The sequence below is a fragment of the Pygocentrus nattereri genome, chromosome 10 (genome assembly GCF_015220715.1).
Source record: "Pygocentrus nattereri isolate fPygNat1 chromosome 10, fPygNat1.pri, whole genome shotgun sequence".
Lineage (NCBI taxonomy): Eukaryota > Metazoa > Chordata > Actinopteri > Characiformes > Serrasalmidae > Pygocentrus > Pygocentrus nattereri.
In genome coordinates, this window is record NC_051220.1 from 30,731,545 (window position 1) to 30,751,892 (window position 20,348).

General features: G+C 38.3%; 2 protein-coding genes across 2 annotated transcripts; both read right to left on the reverse strand.

Moving 5' to 3' along the window:
* Window positions 1-548: 548 nt before the first annotated feature.
* On the reverse strand, window positions 549-13,753 carry znf292a (zinc finger protein 292a). The gene is made up of 8 exons (XM_017690936.2): window positions 13,600-13,753; window positions 9,964-10,118; window positions 9,754-9,832; window positions 9,259-9,394; window positions 8,863-9,065; window positions 7,989-8,125; window positions 7,411-7,549; window positions 549-7,265 (listed from the first exon to the last, which is right to left on the reverse strand). The coding sequence occupies exons 1-8, from the start codon at window positions 13,750-13,752 to the stop codon at window positions 993-995; spliced, it is 7,275 nt and encodes a 2,424-aa protein (XP_017546425.1). The 5' UTR covers window position 13,753; the 3' UTR covers window positions 549-992.
* Window positions 13,754-15,085: 1,332 nt separating this feature from the next.
* Window positions 15,086-16,280, reverse strand: cga (glycoprotein hormones, alpha polypeptide). Its single transcript, XM_017690727.2, has 4 exons — window positions 16,172-16,280; window positions 15,912-16,013; window positions 15,559-15,746; window positions 15,086-15,463 (listed from the first exon to the last, which is right to left on the reverse strand). The coding sequence occupies exons 2-4, from the start codon at window positions 16,006-16,008 to the stop codon at window positions 15,389-15,391; spliced, it is 360 nt and encodes a 119-aa protein (XP_017546216.1). The 5' UTR covers window positions 16,009-16,013; window positions 16,172-16,280; the 3' UTR covers window positions 15,086-15,388.
* Between the last annotated feature and the right edge of the window lie 4,068 nt (window positions 16,281-20,348).

Sequence of the window (20,348 nt, forward strand, 5' to 3'; positions counted from 1 at the left end):
CTCGCGCTTGAAACAATTAATGGGACATGAAGCTTTTTTTTTTTTTGTGAAACCTGTATAACATCAGCAATAAAGTTCTAATAAAAGTCCTTTCCAGATAACTTTAAAAATAATGTGTGCATCTATAATAATGTAAACAGATAATTAGCACATTATGTATCAATTTATTCAGTTCTTATTTGGAATTATGGAAATATCAATTAAAACATCTAAAATAGCTTTTGGAAAATAATCTAATATTTGTATTCACACCACAAATTTGTATATATAAATTATATTTTTGAAGCAAGTGAATCAAAATGAACATAGTGTACAGCAGTCATGTGTCTAAGCTCGTCTCGGTGTAATTACAGTTTTTTTCCCCTCTAAACTGCAATATCAGTAGTAAATAAACTGAAGAAAGCTAAAGATAAAGCTTAACCGAATAATACTTGAAATCAAGATGTAAAACAATTAATTATAATTTGACAAATACTTAAAGTGTGGCTCTTCAACCTTATCTGGAATGAAATTACACGTTTAAAAAAATGAAGAAAAAAAGTACAGCATTACAGAAAGCATTCAGGTTACTTTTATTGAATATCATGTGGAAGACATATACATTACTATACACTACAGTGAAGTAAAAAATAAATATATACTTAAAAAAAGAAAAATCCCATAGGGATATATCAAAACATTTCAGCATGTGTGTAAAATATTAAATTTAGCAAACGCTAATCTTTAAAAGAGAATTAACGTTATAAATACAAATGTTTCTACATAACATTTAAATCCTAATGTACATAACGGTATCTCAAAATTTAAAATCAATATTTTGTATAACAATTTGCCTTTTTTCCCCCCCAATCTCCCCAAATCAAATTAAATCATGCTTTGAAAACCGCTGATAAAATGTTATCTGATGTAACCTGTCTGCAGCATGTAACGTTATCTTGTCCTGAGTGCAAAGCTTTGAATAGAGACAGAGACAACAGTCTCAAACCCAGTCATCAACTGCACAGCCACTTCTTCAGAATGACCATTGGCCGCATGTCCTGAAGTTGTTTCAGCAGACGATCAGCACCATCGGAGAGGCTCTCATCCACAACAATCTTAACATTATTCACAGACTCCAACTTGAGAGGATTTCTGAAATGAACAATATTTCGTTTTTTGTGGACCGCAGAGTATTTGTAGCCAACTCTAGCATTTCGTTGGCGAATTAACTGTTGTCGTTTTAACGGCATGCCAGAGCGAGCATTTTCACTCATTTTCCTCTTAAAAGTGTTTCTAGATGGAGATTCCTCAAATAACTTAAGGATTGATGCCTCCAGGCCTGAAGGACTGAAAAGCTTTTGTGCAACACCACCCTCTGCATACGCCTCCTGACGGGCAGCAGTCTTTGATGTAAGTCTTGAAAGCTTTGCAACACGGTTAATATTGATAGCACTGTTCCGAAGACTTTGTTTTCTTTCTGGGTTGAATTTTAGCATCTGTTCTGCTTTTCGTGGGCGCCCCCTTTTGCGTTTCACTTGTGGCACTGCTACAGCTGAAGAGTTTTCATTAGCTGGCTGCTCCGGCTTAGGAGGCTCTGGATCCTGAGACCTAATCGATGAGTTTTCTTCAGTTTTTTCTTCAGGTTCAGCCTTTTCAGCCTCAGCAGTCACTGTTGAAGCATCGTCAGTTTTATTGATGTCTTTGAGCCGCAATCGTGACATCTTCTTGCAAAATATGAAATGGCTCCTCTGATCCTCTATGTATCGCTCTGTGAGCCCATGAGTGGTGTAATGATTGAATATATGCCGCTCTGCACTCAAGACTGCGTCACAGCCCACAATCATACAGGGATACTGCAGAGGAAACTTCCCGGTGCACATGGCAGACGCCTCTTCCAAGGACTTGAGCGAAGGCTTCCCAAAGCTTGTCCAATGGTTACGTCCTTTTTCCTCCTTTTTCTTAGCCATTTTCTTCTTCAGTTTAATTTTGTTACTTGCAATGTTTTCTTTCCCATTGTTGGGGTTTGCACTGACTGTTTTTGTTGGTCCATTTTCTCCCTCACCATTTTTTTGTTTCTGTTTAATGGCTTCAAAGGTTGCATGATGTTTTTTCATGAGATGTCGAAGAAGATTTGACTTGGTGGTATAGACCCTATCACAACCCTCACATTCACACTTAAATGTGAGGTCCACACTCTCAAAATCACCATCTGCTGAGACTCTTATTGCCTTGTGATCATTTTTAATGTGATCAATGTACTTCAGGTGGCAGGTGAAGTAAGCAGGGCATTTCGACTGATCGCACTGGAATGTGCCTACCTCAACACCTGACAGCAAAGCACTTGCTTTTTCTAGCGTACATCTGTGAAGCAAAAGATAATGCTTTAGTAAGCTGGTAACTTTGGATACAACCTTTGAACACTCTTTGACTTGACATTTGAATTCATGGACCTGAACAGCACCCTCAGCTTTATTACAAGTGCTACCTTTTTCTTTATTCGTTTCCCCTGCACTCTCTGACTGATGCATTGCCCTGTAATGCAGGATCAGATTTTGCTGTATAGAGAAAGCAGCTACACATCCTTCATGGACACAGCGGTATGGTCTGTACAGACTGATGTCATCACCTTTTTCGTTTAAATCAGCGTCGTCTTGAAGTCTTTTCTCTATTTTTATTCTTTGAAGGGACTCTACCTTCCCCTTTGATTTCTTCTTTTTTGGCGTTTCCCTTTTTTCTGCTAAGAATTCTCCAACAAGTGTGGATGTGGCTTTGCCAGTTTGTCCCAAATGACTGGGTTTGCCAGGAGGAACAGAGTTTCCAGCTAACAGCTCTTGCTTTTCATCAGTGGATGCAAACTGCACACTTGGGTTATCTCCTGTATGGTAAGGGACTTGTAGTGATTTCTCAGCTTTTTCTGGTATCAAACCAAGACCAGAATTTTTCTGTGGCACATTTGCAGCAATACAGCTTGGTCTGTCAGTTACAAGTTCAAGTTTAGGGCACTGCTTTTCTCTTGTCAAATCTGCTATTTCTCTTCCTGAAGCAGCAGGATCTGCCACTCTAAAAACTGCACTTGATGTAGATTGAGCGACGCAGACAGGTGAAAAACTGGGTGTCTGACTACTGGCCAGGCTGTTACTTGAATCTTTTAAATCAGAGACAGAATCTTCTCTTTTTTTACGTTCGCGGCCAATTTTCAACTGAGACAGCTCCTCCTTTGATAAGTGATGGACATTTTTATAGTGGATTTTAAGGCCTGTGGTTCTAGTAAATGTCTTTGCGCACAAATGACAGGTGTATGGCGATAATTTGTCTGGATTTTTCTTCAGTTCATTTATCATGTCCTGAGTGAAGTCATGTACCCTGCTTAGATGTTTGAACAGCGCTTCCTTCGTCATTGCACCATAGATACAGCCTTCTTCACTACATCTGAAGGGTTTGAGGATGTTCTTACGATCAGCGTCTCCCTGACTTTTAGTTTCAGTACTTCTCTTCTTGGCAATTTCAGTGTCAGGCATAAGATTATGCAAGGCAGTCGTCCCAACATTTAATGTGTCTTGCAAGGCAGTTGTCCCAACTTTTAATGCGTCTTGGGTGAGCACATCTACTAAATCTAGCCGTTGCAACGCTCTTTCAATCTCTAAAATTTTACCATCTTCACCAAAGTGAGTAGGAAGCATTTCGGCCTCAGAACTCCTTTCGGTACCAGTATCTGGACCAGCTGTCAAATCTGTAAGCGATGGTCTGTTTGAAGAACTTCCACTTTGACCAGGAGGTGCCATGAATGTCATTTTGAAAGAGTCTGCTGATGACAGATCACCATTCTGAACATTGTAATGTGGGCTATGCATCTCTGCAAAGTTGTCACTGTTAAGTACATCCGATTCTGAATGTTGGCCATGCACATCATTCCTTGTAAGAGATGTTTGGATAGTTGAAATATCAGGATCATTCAGGAAATCAAGAAATGATGTAGGCAAGTCAGCAGTGAGATCTACTTCATCTATTGGTCTGCACTGAGAACGCTTCGACAAGTGACCTCCAAGTGACTTTGTGCTAGAAAACTCTCTGTAGCACCTGCAGCAAATGACTTTTCCATCTTTTATTATTGCAGGCCACTTTGTCCTCTTTGACGATCTAATTTTCTTTGCTTTCTTGCTTTCATCAACACCGGTAACACTCATGTCCTCGGGAGATATGCCTTCAGTTGGGACTGGAGACATTTCTTGAGCAAGTAAATCAGGATTCTGCTCATTCTGCAGTGCTGCTGTGTCGACACTTGAAACAGAGAAACTTTCTGGTTCCTCCTTGCAAACAGGTGATGGTAATGCAAGACCAACTATGTTCTTCATGTCTGACGAAAACAAAGGATCAGTATTGTTAACTGTGAATTCTTTGTCCGTCTTGTCCAGTGGCTGTACTGAACTGGGGCATGTCTCTGCTGGGTAAGATGAAAAGTAAGGACTAAAATTCTGTTCAGACACAGATGCATGTAAATCACTGACACTAGGAGGAATCACATTGTGATGATTCTGCCTCATCTCCATGTATCCAAGATCTTCACTTGAGGATCCCTGTGCCATCTCACATGTCTGATCACCATTTAGAGCATGCAAAACCCTCAGAGAGCTTGACACATATTTAGAGGCTTCATTCAGCACACTTGAGTGCGAATCTGTGTTTACTGTGGTATGGGTATTGCCATCATCAGTTAAAGAAGAAGTAAAGTCCATTTCTCTTTCTGACAGCAGATCAGTGTTGGGCACGTATAAAGGGTAATTCTGCAAACTGTCAGGTATGATCATTGAAGGGAAGTGATTCTGAAGGGAGTAGTCTGAATTATAGCCATCAAATGAATTTGAGGTCCATGAATGAGACATCTGTGACTGCATTAATGCAGGCTGAGTTAATGGAGCTTCACTTTGAGAGTTTTCAAACTTGGGGCACAATTTGGCACCAAGAGACTGTGCGTTGATAGTACCAGGAGGAGGTGAAAAATGCTCTGTAGTCACAGAGTCTGGAAACTTCACTTGACTGGTTTCTGGATACTGCTGCGGCTTTGCCATGTTAGATGGTTTTATTTTTTTCTTTGGAGTCTGAAAACTGGCATTTTTGTGATCAGATTTCTTTGCAGCAATTTCTGCAATCCTCTTGTACTTCCTTGAGAGTTTCCACTCTTCAAATGCATCAAAATGCACATTTTTAACATGTCTTGACAGACTTTTTGTAGTGCTGTATCTCCGTGTGCAGGTCTCAAAAGGACAAGCATGAATGAGACCATCTTCTCCGTTTGCCAGAGTATTCTGTGCCTCTGACTCAGGACCTGCATTTGGCGTCACCTGACCTTGTAAATCAGATGTCTTTTGAGGAGATTTGTGCGGTTTCCATGTAAAGGAAAACAGCTTCTTATCTTGGAACAGTGACTGAGCCACAGAATCAGAACTCCTAAGAGCGTTCAAGAAAATAGGATCATCATACTTGATTCGAATAGGTTCCAATTTAATGTAGCATGATACAAGATGAAACTGGGCTGCACCATCTACACCAGACTGCTTCACACAAGCTGTTTCTGGAGTCTGGGTCTTCTCATCAGAATGCGCAACAGAAGGATCCTTAGCTGGCGACTGATCATGTGTAACGGATGATTCAGCTGTGAAAGAGAAAGAACACTCAGGCTCTTTAACAGAGTCATGAATAGAATTTAACATGCCCTCAACAGGTTGTTGAACTTGAAGTTCAGTCGAATCATTTTGAACTTCAACTTGGTTTGAAGAACAATCTAGACTGAAGCATCTCTGGTCTGGTACTTCACCTTGAAATCTCGAGTCATCGGAATCAGTATCCCCTTGCTTTGTATGGTCTTTCTGATGCAAATTCAGCTGAGACAGAGAGTAGAAAACCTTGCCACAGTTACTGTTTTTGCAGGTAAATGTGATGTAGTGCTGTGCTTCGTGATCATACAGTAAGTAAGCCTCATTGAATATTCTCCCACAGTTTGGAAACATACACTGTGCCTGGAATTCTGTATGCACTTTTCTGTGCATGAGAAGTTCTGCATGAGAGTGAAAGCTACATTTGCATCCCAGCTGAATGCAAAAATATGGCTTTTCACCACAATGCATCTGCAAGTGATCATTAAGATGAGTGACATTAACAAACTGTCGACGGCAATACTGACAAATTGCTCTCTGGCTCTGTATTTCAAGAAAATGTGTAGCTTCCTCTTCATTTTTGTGGGCCTTAACATGTGCAACCAAGTTTCTGAAATACTTGAAAACTTTCTGGCAGCTTGTAACAGGACAGGAACAGTCTTCAGTGTTCTCAACATCACGTACAGGGTTCCCAGGTTTTGGACAGTATATTTTACTTTTGACTTTTCCAGCAGGGTTAGAAATAGTGTTTGAAGATCCTGCAAAGTTAGGGTACATGTTCAGCCCAACTTTTACAGATCTGATGCGGTCTTGTTTACTGTTACCCAAGAAGGATTTTGAGGGATGTTTCTGTTTTGCATTCATAGCAGCGAGTCGTTCTTTGCATGACTGTTTTACGTGTGTGGCTACATGAGGCTCCAGAATCGCTCTTGTTTCAAATGCATTAGCACATATTGGACAGCGGAATATACCATCTTGAACATGCTTGAGTGCATGCTTCACAATCCTGTGCCCGAGGAACTCCTTATCGCACAATACACAATACTGCATGTAAGCTTGCCAGTTGCGAAACCTTGCTGACACAAATCCCCTCTCTCTCAACTTTTTCATATCTCGTTTTTTCTTCCTTTCGGCTTCAATGTCACGAAACTCATCTGTTGGACCGAGGAGAAAGTCCAGATGTTTGAAATCTCTGTCTTCAGAGTCCAGCAGTCCTTCATTGTCCTCACTGTCATTCAGCTTGTCAATGGATGACACAATTGATGCCTCCTCCCCCATCAGAGCAAGGCAATGACGCTTCAAAGTTTTCCAGTCCCAGAACTCAGGATCAAAAGGCCACTGCGTCTTCAAGGCCAACAAGAGATCACAGCGTAATGAATTTGGAATCGGGAGACTTTCCTCCTCAATCTTTTGATCAGGTTCATTGAACAGCGTTTCAACAGCATAGTAAGAATCCACAGTGGGCTTCGCAAGGAACTCTGTTAACTGACAAGCTCGTTTTACTTCCAAATCTAATGGCAACAAGCAAGAGATAGTTTTGCAAATAGTTGTACTGCAATCTTCAGTGCCACTCACGCCCATTTTTAGAGCCTGAATGCACATTTCAATGCACACCGGAAGTCCTTCATTCTGGACCTGTAAAAGAAAAAAGCATGATATTACCATAATACAATAATACCCATTACATTAATATAAATATGCTCTCAAAAGCAATGATTAAAAAAAAAAAAAAAAAAAAAAAAAAAAAAAAAAAAAAAAAGAATAAGAAAAGAACCCTGACCTCTGCTTGAATAACTTTGATGAGGAGAAGTATGTGATAAACACTCCCAGACAATTGTGCTAACAGTCGGCATTGATCCAAAAAAGCTTGTGTTGACTCAAGACGTATTAGAAGCTTACTCCAAAACAACGTCAGTTCCCTGCAAACAGAATCACAAGACAATCTTAAAACTTCTTTAAGTTTGAGTCAATAAGCTGTCAAAGGAAATGTCATAATGATACACAACTAATTCAAAAGACTGCATGTGTATATCCTAAATCTTACTAAACATGAACCTACGTCATTACCAATTACCTACTTTTCAATTTTTGAACTAGCAACTGACAACCCAGCCACAGTATATTTACAGACAGCCCCAACATGCTGAACTTCCATAAACAACTAACATATTACTTTTTACTTCAAGTGTCAGTGTGGAAAGACAGAAAGAGAGACATTGCCGAAGTATCCTATTTGGCACATTACACATCATAAGTGAAATTCACCATTTTATGAATATTGTGCAACAAAACATACCAGCAACAGATACGAGACATGCATTTGGCCAAACCAAACAGAGATCAAATTTGAGGTCATACCAGGCACAATAAACATCCCCTTGGAGAAGTTGGCGCTTCAAAAAAGCAGTGCAAAGGCTAAGGGCACCTTTTTCATTTTCCTCAGATTCCAAGTTACAAATCATTTCCAGAGCATCTTTGCAGTCCATCTCTTTTATCTGAAAAAGACACACACACACACACACACACACACACACACACACTTTCTTAAACAAATTTTTTTTTGTTTTTCTCAATAACCAATCAGAATAAAGCATTTCAAAACTTAACAGATGCATGCGGCCCAGGGGTGACCAATATCATACCTTCATCCCTATAAAAAAAAAAAACAAAATGCTTAAAAAAAATTAAAAAAAAAAAAAAAAAAAGGGTTCTCCAATATAAGAGGACCTGATTGTGAAGCCTGCAAACAAAACTTACAACGACACTGTGAAAAATAAATACTTTAAATGCACGTGGAATTCTTAGGTTTTAGGGTAAACTGAAACAAAGGCAATGACGCTTCAAAGTTTTCCAGTCCCAGAACTCAGGATCAAAAGGCCACCGTGTTTTCAAGGCCAACAAGAGATCACAGAGTAATGATTTTACTATACCATTTAAATAGTGTAACAAAAACATTTTGCTCAAAAGTAATATGCTTAGTCAAAACAATTAAATGTGGATTTAGCTCAAGCAAGCAAGTCAACCAATTGCTATGAAATTTGGTGACGATTTTGACTTAGCATCAACAGCCAGCTAACAAAAGTTATTTTACTTTAGAACCATGAAGTAGATATTTCTCTTTGATGGTTGCTCCAGTATTACAATATATTTACCAACAGAATCCTCCTCAACAAACAATGAATAAAAAAAAACAAAAAAAAAAGACCCCTTTTGAACAGAAAACGTCACTCACCTCTTGCATGAGCTCTAGCTGAGGCATTGTCTCACACAGACATACAAGGTAGATCTGTTTGAAATTCTTCTTTCCACCAAATTCTGGAAACTCTGCACATGTCTTTGCAAGCACTGCAGCTTTTTCAACACACTTCTGTTTAATAAGGTGCTTTATACGCATGTCGAGTAGTGTAGGTCCTTCACGAGTCAGAAACTCACGAACTGTGGACAACAAAAATGAACCAGAACATTAATTGGACATGCAAGATAAACCACATTTGTAATTCTTAAACTGTGAAACTATGTATGTAACTTCATAAGCAGTAAGCGCTGTATTCTACACTCCTGATTCACACAGAAAATAAAGCAGATTAATGGTAAATAAATAAGTGCAACACACAACAATGTGTTTTACCTTTTTCAGCATCTGGCATACTGTTTGACAGAAGGCTACACAGCGTGGCATTGTTCCAAACACCACTTTCTTCAGCTAGAACCATCAATGTGCTAAGCTGAAAATTCCCATTTGCCCCAAGGATACCATGCGCCACCTGTGAGAAGACCGCAATGAGTGCAAGAAAAACTAAAGCATCCATTTCTAAATTCCTGCTGCTTAGCACCAAATAAACACCTCCAACATTTACAACTACTAGTCATTTAACAGACTGGGAAACTAACTGAAAATTCTGTGAAGTCCTTTGTCATTTCGTGAACATACAGACAATAAATGTGCTCACTTTACAAAGACACCAAAATACCACATCACAAAGGATTATTTTCAATACACCTAATAAACTATACTATAAATAAATTAGCATCTTTATCTATAGAGAAATTATGCTGGACTACTAAAACACATGACCGCTTTAACAAGGCAATTCAGGTCCAATATTTGTAGATTGTTTCTAACCTTGACAGAGGACTGAAAATCTTCCCATAAGGCACCTGGGACCTTCTCGGAGTGTGATAGCAGTAAATCCAGACAAGTCCTGAAAATGGATTTCAATTTAGTCATTCAATATCTGAAAAATCCTGCATAATAAAACATTCAAACATGAAAAAAATCCAGAGTAGGCCAAGTAACATAACAGAACAACACACTGAGGCTATTCATACTTACAAGGCTAACTTTTCAAGTACAACTGTGACATGTTCACATTCGGGAAAAAGAGAGGGGGTGGCTTCGGCAAAGCATAGTATAGCCACTGTGTACATCTCCAGTAAAGGCAGTGGATCTTCCTCAGACTTCCATTGGCCTCCATATTCCACAAGTATCTGATAACAGATGAGGAAAAAAAAAAACAATGTACTCTGGTATCCCATGACTTTGCAGTCTGTCGCTGCGGGAAAATTTTGACACAAAATCAAACGTTGCTCGTGGTGTAATAATTAGCATTCTATAAGCACCTGTCCAAACTACAAACCACCATCACACTAAAGCAACAAACAGTATTTAATAGATGAAAATACTTCATTTAATAGGTCAAAAAATTAGAACAAAATCAAATGCTTGCATTTAGTACTTTCAAAAGTAGCAATAAATTTTGGATAGTTTGCATGATTTAAAATGCTGTTTACATGTGAATCAGCTTTTAAGACTCAAGGACCAAACTAAAACCCCCTTTTTTTATTGTAGTGAATTGTGCTACAGAGGCTCACTGTTCCACTGTGTCTTCCCAGGGTGGCCAGTTAAAAATGGCCCTGATGCCAAACTTTAATGTTTTGCTTCACGTGTGTTCAGACAGAGGATAAATAAGAAGGCTAGACCACAGCAGTCTCATGCTGATCATTTAAGTAGGTATGGCAAGCAACGCAGCATGAGCTTACTGTGACTGAAATACAGTATTATATATTAAGATCTCTCTTTACTGTGATTCCAGTGTTAAATTTGTTGATAACACTCATTGTCAGGACTACAAAAAGTAAGCAGTATCTGATAGCATCCGTACAAAAGTTGGGTCACAAAATCCTGTGTATATTTAACTGCTTACATTTATTTCAGTAGTTACAACTGTACTTAAATCAACTTGAGGGCAAATTTGACCCTGTTTAATTCTGTGTTAAGTCAACTGTCATATTAAGAATGATTCAGATCATTCCACATCATTTAAAAGACAAAAGTCAATGTTTTCAATAAAAAGGCAAAAAAAAAAGTTCCCCGACAATTTTCTTCAAAATACGACTTTTGCCCCGACTCCAAAACATTTTCTGAATTTTGATTACATCACTGTGCACAAGGCGGGGAATAATACTAATCATTATCATGTTCCATCTCTCCCTTCCACCAATCGCCAAGAGAAAATGCACAGAGACCCAAAAACATCATGGTGCGGAAGAAAAATGCTTTATGATTTGCATTGACTTTAAGAAATATTCTTTATATTCTTTTAGGTTACACAACTCCACAAACTAAAGTTGCTTTAGATAAAAGTGACAGATAGGTAGAGAGATAGATAAACAAATATATAAAACAAACAAAACATTATAAGCCACTTTCAAGAGTCTTTGTTTTTTTTTTTTAATGATGCGTGTTGTCAGGATTGGGCTTTACACACACAAGAAATATTAATGCTATATTATGATTAACACCACCTTTATTAGAAATATGTCAGATGTTATTCTTTTCAACAACTTGTATGAAATTATTACAAATGGATAAACAAAATTAAATGTTTCCTTCAGTTTGAAGCCATCATGGATTGTTTCCGGGAACTATGATTTACAGAGCACAGAAACCATCACACAGCAGTGTGTGTTGGTAAGGGTGATTTGCATTTAGTGGAAAGAGGTTCAAACACAAAATGAGAGGTGGAGTCACCAAGGTACCTTCCAGTTTACGGCAGAGGCGGCTCGCTAACAGGATACGACCCTAATTGCACAACTGGCAAAAGATTCTCACATGTTATGCTTTCCAAGAAAGCTTGTCCTCAAGCTTTTAAAATATCCTGAGAGTTTATAAAGAGCAGTGGAGACCCCACTTCAAAATCACTTATCCATCAACACAAATTAATCACTGAGGTTTTAACAAAACATAAAAAATGAGTCAGAAAATGCATCCTAAAAATTTGTGCTTAGCAAATTTTTGGAGATGCACAGTCTCAATGGCCAAGAGTGAATCGCTAATCAGTTGATTTTTGCTCAGAACATAAAACTGACAATCAGCCAATTTGCTGTGTTTTTTTTTTTGTCCGAGCGGTCTTGCAGTTTCATCACATGAATAATGTAAGTCAGTGTTGCACTGCATTTGTACCAAAATGTCATAACATAATACATGACCTCTTGTGCTAAATAGTCAGCACTATTTGTTTCATGATCTGTAAATAGGCAACTGATTTAAAATTAAAAATATTAAAAAGCAAATGTTTATTTTGCAAGTTTGGCTAACAAAAAGGTAAATGCATTTCTATTTTATGTGTTAATTGAACCTAACCCACACAGTACGAGTTTTGGACTTAAATAAGAAAAATAAAATCAGCCACAAAAAAAAAAAAAAAAAAAAAAAAGTCAATTTAGCCATAAACAAAAGCAGTCATGAAAAATTCATGATCAGTGCATCCCCATTTCAAAATGATGTGAGTGAGCACATGGGTTTCAACTCCTCATGGCTGGCTCAATACAGATGTAAATATTCTTGAATGAAAGCTTAAATCCTGAAGTCTAACCTCAGTCGGTGTTCACGTTCGTTTCAAATCCAGCATGGTGGAGTACAGAGCCAAAACAACCCAAACTGTGTCACTTCCTAATTACTTACAGACTCTGCTGCACATGTTTGTGGTTGCTCATATACAATGTTAATATGTGAAATGAATACCCTTAACAGGAGCATTGCTGTTCGTTTATTTATTTATTTATTATGTCAATTAATATGCTAGCTTATGAATCTCCATATTGCCCAACCCTGATCCTCTGCCCAGCTCGACCTAATTATAAAATGTGTCTTCTGCGGAGCAGAATCAATAGAGCTCGGTAGTTGCTGCCAAACATCCTTGAATTCAACCACCTGGTCACCGCATCCATTTATACAAACACGATCATCTATCATCCAGACTCACATGATGTAGGGGAAAAAGCCTATGTGCAAAGGAAAAAAATGTGTAGCTAGAACATTTGGCATTAATCTTTGCATTTTCGGCCATGCATCCTACGGCAGTTCTGGAAACTGCAGGAGCAGCGCTTTATGAGCGGATTTCTCCATTTCGTTGTAAAGGCGCTGCTGCTTGGAGCTCACAAATAACGTCGAGATCCGTTTTAAGGGCATCGCGGTACAAAAAGGCTGAGTGCATGACCGCGTTTTGGGCTGAGACACTCCCTTATTATCAATGCAATTAGCGTAAGGTGCCACAAAAAGCTAAGACCAGCTAGCCACATAGCCGAGCAGCTACCACCGAGGGGGCTTGGCAGCCTTTACCTGCAGCGCCCTCCTGCTAGCTAACGATTTTCTAGACAATAAAATAACAAACAGTGTAGCGAAAAAGCCCCAATCTTTGCTGCGGTGTGCGCTAACGGATCGTATTAAGTCGTCATTTTGCTAAAGCACACATGCACGCAGGCTTGGCCGGCCGACGGAGCTGCTACAATGCCGAGGCGATTTTTGTTCCCCCTTCACTCAGCCAGGCAGGCAGGCAGCGAGCTGCAGGAGTGCGGTAGGCAGTTAGCCGGATAGGCTAGGCTAAGCTAACCTAACCTCTCTGCAGTGATGGAGCAGTAAGGGCAGTAAGGAAAAACGGGGAAAACCTGCACGAAAAAACTCACACACCTGGCAGAATTCTTGGCAGAAACTAGCGGAGGCATCTAACGGTGATTCGGCGCTGTCCCGTAAAGCAGCGTTCAAGTCGTTGAAGCGCTTTCTGAGGGCCGCCGTCTCTCCCCTTGTGCCGCGCTCTCTCTCGGCTGCCTCCTCCTCCGCCATCTTCGCCACAATCACGGCGTAGCGGTGTCCGAATCGTTCTTTTGAACCGGTTCTCTTCGATAAACCGGTCGAACCGAGTCACTTGAACTGAATCGAACCTTTTTGTGGTATCTGCGGAATGTTTACGTCTTTGTTATAGGCTTAAGACTTTTACTAGGGTGGAAAATACTTAACCCATTAATTAACATGTGTATTTACAATTCGTTTGCACTCCACATGGTCCACATGGTTCCCGAGCTCGCCTGAATTTTTTTTTTTTTTTCAAATCGATCAAACCATGTGACTTAAACGTTATTTTATCATTTAATTTATAGCGTAGAAGTAAGTCTATAAGTCACATTGGACTCCCGATAGTTTTAGCAAAGCAATAGAAAATTCATATTTTGATTTGTTTCTTTTACTTCCACTATTATACTTTTTTAGACGTGTCCGAAATTTTTCGATAGTGTATTGAACACATTACACCTTGACTAATCAACGAGGGCATCAGACTCACTGAATCGAAAGTAATTGTATATAAAAAGAATTAGAATGAAGTTGAATTTACTAATCATTATACGGATATCAGCCCCGCTCGTCGAAGGTCCTTATGTATGGAAGGAGTGAGAGTAAGACTGACTTCACTAATAATTGTACCCCCTCCTCCACCCTAGAACAAAAATGTGTTGTTGAATCAGACGTTAGATTCATTCACTTGGACATTACTAATGAATCGGTTCAGTGAACTGAGTCGAACTCGCAAGCGTTTTTCTGTGAACTGGGATTCGGCTCGTACTGACCTACTGACTCCGTGGCCTTGCGAAGACGATTTCCAAAAACAAAGACGTTTCAAATGTTTCCTTTATTTTTTGGTTGCAGCAGAAATTGTCAGCGAATCTCGTTGTGAATAGCTTAATTTGACTGGAGACTGTGTGTCTGCTCAGCCTATTTTGGTCTGTAATTAGCATATGATTTCGCAGGGTGTGATTGATGGCCATTTCGGTTGCATTTTTAGGGCATTTCAGAAGATCCTGTTTAAATGCTAAGTCACGGCCTGTGCTATAGTAAACTATTTTGCTGAACTGTAATGGAAGAAGAAATGAAACTGTGGACAGTTTTAGGACTTAGGAAAATAATAAGTAAATGATAAATAACAAGCCAATAATATTTTGTTTATCCAGTGCCCTTATGCCCATATACCAGAAGGCTATGAATGCATTTAGACTACTTGTCATGGCTGGTGTGGCTAATGTTATTCCCTTTAGTACAACAGAAACAGTTAAAGGAAAACAGTGGAATTAATGAAGCACATAATTAAAAACAAGGAAATGAGTTTAGGTGGGAGAAAACAAACTACGGCTGGTTGCAGCAGAGGCTTTATTTTGAAAACCCATGATTGGAATTAAGACCAGAATTTCCCAACTAAACATGATCACATATAGTCATGATATATTTTCCTCTAGTTCTCTAAAACAATGAGAATAACAATTTAACATTGATAACAAATGGAATTTTAAGCATAGAACATTTAACCTGCACATAAGCAACAATGCCTTTTTGCAATATAACTTACAGTCAAGTGACGTCTTCACAACACTAGCCAAGCAAGCATCGACTGCCTTGTCTGCATGTAAGTGTGCCTTTGAAGGCTTGATATCTAGGATTTATGATGGTAGCAAGTGCTGCAGTGGCAGTCTGTGTGGTTCACTAGTTTTACATCATTGACAAAAACCTGCGGGAGCAGAAAAAGGAGAATATGAGTGTTGTAGGATATTGTGATAGTTCTGTAATGGAACTAAATGCACTTTTTATTTTAATTAATTTTACCCGTTTGAATTCTTTGGCAACGCAGCACGTGGCCTCTGATGTGATATTCTTGGGGACCAGCATGGTCTTCTTGGACCTGAGAGGTGTCGGGTAAGCCCTGGAAAAGCAGCATCCCATGCACTGATACACAGGGGCGCCGGGCTTTGAGAAGATGTTGTTCTCCTTGAGTTTGCACTCCTCACAGCCAACTTTTCAGATCAACAGTAAGGTAAAATCAGTTCCTAATGAACACTGAAAATACCAATGCACAATTGAACCTCGTTCAGCTCTGTTATTAGTAGTTATTATTATTATTAGTAGTATTTTTTTTTACACATACTTAATTGTGCTATAAAGTGAAAGTATGGACTTACAGTTAGTGACGTCATTGTTTAGATAAAGTTGTCCAGTTTGAATTAGAACTGACAACAAAAGGATGATCGCCCCGGCAGATTTAATCATCAGAATCATTCTAGCTGTAAAAAGAAATATCAACAGGGTAGAACATATAGCTGCTTGAAAACAAAGTTCAGAACGTTTCAAATCACATTTCTGATGTATTATCTAATGGCAATAAAAGTTTACCATTACAAAATCTCAGTACGGCAGAGTTTATCAATTTAGAAAATATTACCTCTGGTCTTCTTCACCTCAGGAGCTTCTCCAATAGAGACCTCATTGACTCACCTCAGGGTTTTATACCATCCTCTTCCTGCCTACGTATGTCTGTTAGTTGAATAAATCCAAAAAAAGTGCTCCCCCCGTAGTGTGAGTCGCAGTCCTTCAGATGATGTTAAGGTCCATTATGTGAATGAAAGGCACTGCATATGCACTGCAGAGGGCAATGTTTGAACATGATAATACATTCCTGACTAATAATACATACCTGACTGTGGACGCTAGGTGTGGATTACATTGTTAGAGAACACATAATCTGGATGTAGACCGTTTTTGAGTAATAGGCAGAGTAAGTCTGGGGTGGAAAATACTGAACACTTTGACATCCACATCTGAAATATTACATTTACTTTGTCCTCCATATGCTGCACATGGTCTATGTGTTCTCTGACCTCACCTGAGCCCAACACTGGAGATTTTTTTTTCTTCAATTCGTATGGCTACTTTATTAGTTTATTAATAATGCATTTATTAGTAAGACAAATACATTCATAAATGATTATTCATTGCTTTAGCAATATATTTATCCTATTAAGTTCAATCTTTTGGTCACATCAACATTTATTATTTTTTTAGCAAAGCAATAACAAATCAAAATGTAATTTTAAATACAAGTATAAAAAATTATCATGCTAAATTTAGTTGTTGATCATAAACATTGTTAAATTATTGAAGTATTGTATTATTTGTACTATTACTGAATTTACTCATTTATTACACACTTATACACTATTATACAGTTCATGTTGTGGTTATTCAAGAAAAGTGGTTGATAAAAGAAGATATAGAGACTGCTCTTCATATTACTTATACCTTTATTCTTTTTGCCACGAGATAGGCTACTATACTATTGAATCAAAATGCATGAATAGTTAATTGTGTAAAAACTTATTCATGTGGTTCAAATTGAAATGTTTTTTCCCTTATCATTTCTGTAATTAATACTGATATCCACCTCTACTGTCCCACTCATGGTATTATATACCCAGGATGAATATTTGCTTGACCTGTTATCTCTTGATCTTTCCATTGCCGGTAATCCACTTATCCTTGGTTGTGTAGGAGACCAGTGTCTGTCCTGAGACAGATGAAATTTAATACGCACTGTGGCAGATGGAACACAGTATCTAAGGTTAAAAGATTTATTTGGCTTCTCAGGATTTCATGCAAATTGACATCCTCACATAACACATCTGAACGTCATACTTGGTTGACTAATGTTTCTCCAGTTAAAAACACTTTCAAACATTAAAACCTGAACCATTTAAACTCAATTCTAAACTATTTTCTGCATACGACAAGTAAGAAGCCTCATCCAAGCAGTTAAAATGCAGTTCCTTACGTGAGAACTGCTTCAAAGCCATGCTTGATATCAAACCTTTTGTAGAAGAAGGCTCATGGGGAAGTTGCTGTAAACTACCCAGATATGGCTGTTCACATACCTATGGTTAGTGTTGCAGGAGCTGCAGTCGGACCAGCAGCTCTAAGTAAGGAAGCCAGATTGAAGAGTAGAGCTCAGAGATGTTTTTGAATCTACAGTTTAGATTCAGAGAGTCCAGCCGTTGTGATCAGTGTCAGGCAGCAATGGTAATGAACACTTCTGTCCACATGATGGCAATAATGAGTAACTGCCTGTCATAATATTTGGTGTCTTTATTTCAAAGGGCTTTGAAACAAAGACGCCATGTAGGTCAGGCCTGCACCTGATAGATTTTACTATATTCCCATGAGACTCAATAAAGTAAATGTTTAGAAGTTGACTGTTCTAAATATAGTTTTTGCTACAATTTAGGTAGACCGTCGGATTCCCTTCGGCATTGTGGTAATGGTTATGCTCTACTGATTCTTAAAATGGAGGGCGGGTCACCCTCGTGGCCTTGATTTTTAACAAATAAAGGAACACAAAAAGAGTAGCAGACCGGGAATAAACATAAAATTAACTAAACATGCATACATAAACATTAAAACCTCTCTGTGTTACATTTTAGCATAATGGATTTAAGCTCTGATTGGAAAAAAATGGTAATTATTGAGTGTCAAGGAGGCACCAGCTTTTTCTTTATTACTTCTGTTCCTCAATAACGGATACAGTACCATTTAGCAATGGTGCATAGCAGGGAAAACAGTGATTACCATAATCATGATTAAATGTGCTGTTAGAAAATCATGCTTTAAAACAAAAAACTCCTAAACACTTCTAAAACCTATTTTTAAAAATACAAATTTGGGTTTAAATCTACCTTTACTTTTCTACACATCTGTCCATTAAGGAGGAAGAAACCAATGAGCATAATTAACATTAACATTAACAATAACATTATAACATGATTACCACAGTGAACATACATAGACCTAAAGCATTTTTTTCTGACCAGAGACATCTCCTTAACATCTCCTTTAAATTATATACCTTTTAGATCTAGCATATTATCATAGCCTCTGCTATTGAAGCCAAGAGAAAATTATAACTGTAGATAAATCTGTGAATTTTGTTTCAGAAATAGGACGCATGTTTTAAATTTAATTTGAAGGGCCTGTACATTTTTCCCCACTTTTTTTCCCCTCATGAGGTTTGTGTTGTTTTCTCTACCAAAAACAGTCATAATTCAAGTTCATATGACCATTTCTCAAATGTACTGTATCACGTTGAATTAAACAGGCCATTGTTATTGTTACTGCGTCTTTAAAACTGATATGTGTAAATGAGCTCGTTTGATTGGCTGCCCTGTATAATAAGAGGTCCAGGATGAAACACTCCTTAGCTTCTCTGTGAATGAGTGGGATTAAACTGCAGGAGGTGGAATAGGCAGATGTATGAAAATGATTTGGTTTTTCAGCGCTTAAATAATGAGTTCAAAACAGGCTGTTTCTGCAGCTTAGTTTCCAAGGATAGACGGTGTGGACTGTGGAGTGAATGGTACATTTTGAAACTGTATCAGTGTTTACATATTGCTGTTTTATTTAAAAAAAAAACACATTTTTTTCAGTAACAGAAGGCCCTTTATATCCATCAGAACTGTGACATGAACTCCTTCATTTGCTATCATTTTAGTAAATACAAATATAAAGGCAATTGGCATTGGAAGCTTTTTGATTATGCAGCTTCACAGGGCAAACGATTTTTTCATATCACGATTGTTTAATTATTGTTTAATTATTTAATGTACTTGGGACATGCGGAATATATCTTGACACGCGTAATGTGTCACTGTGTTATGTGTGCCTTAGGGCCTGCGCATGTATGATTTGTCACTGATCACTGTCAATGTGTTATGTTGCTATTTCCCTCTTTTGACATACAAGTGTGACTCACTGAGGTAGAATTTCCCCATGGAGGCAATAAAGTAACCACTACTATGCCAGAGCTGGAGTGGGACTTGATATAAAAGAGCTGCTGTGAAAGCACAGATTAGCCCTAATCTATGAAAAACACCATCCATAACCACTCCCCTAGTTCATTTTACTAATCTGAAAAAGATCAGATTGGTTTTGAATCTATAATCCAAAAGTCTGTCTCCAATTTCAGAGATTGTACTGATCATAGTTAATAGTGCACAAGGCATGAAAAAGAGACTGAACCTTTACAATATCACTACAGCACTGTACAATGATGATTAGCTGCATAGCCCGACTAACATCCCCACATCACACAAAAGCATTAAATAGATAGAGATAGATCCACGACTTGTCCAAAAGTCTGTATAGATCTCCTACACACAGTCCCTAGAGGGGGTAAAAATCAGATTTCAGTATACATAGACAAGCACAAAAATCAAAAAAACTATAATCTCTTTAACTGAAGGTGAGTTTTGATACTTGTTCCGAAGTATCCTGCGCTAGAAACTGGCCATATTTAATATATTCATTAAGGGTGTAACCGTTTCAAGACAGGATCGACAAACTGAACGTCCAAAACAGCATACAGAAATTTACAAGTGTATTTGTGTTATATTTATTGCTTTTCCAGGGTCTCTCATTTAGCCTTTGTGGAAACCAGTGATTAACAAATCGGTTTAACATTTTAAAAAAATAACTGTAACTTAGATTTAAGGGGGCTAAACATGGAGACATGCTATAGCAGTTCAGGGTTTTGCATTTATAGCTCAGTTTATAAAACATGACTGCGTTCCTTC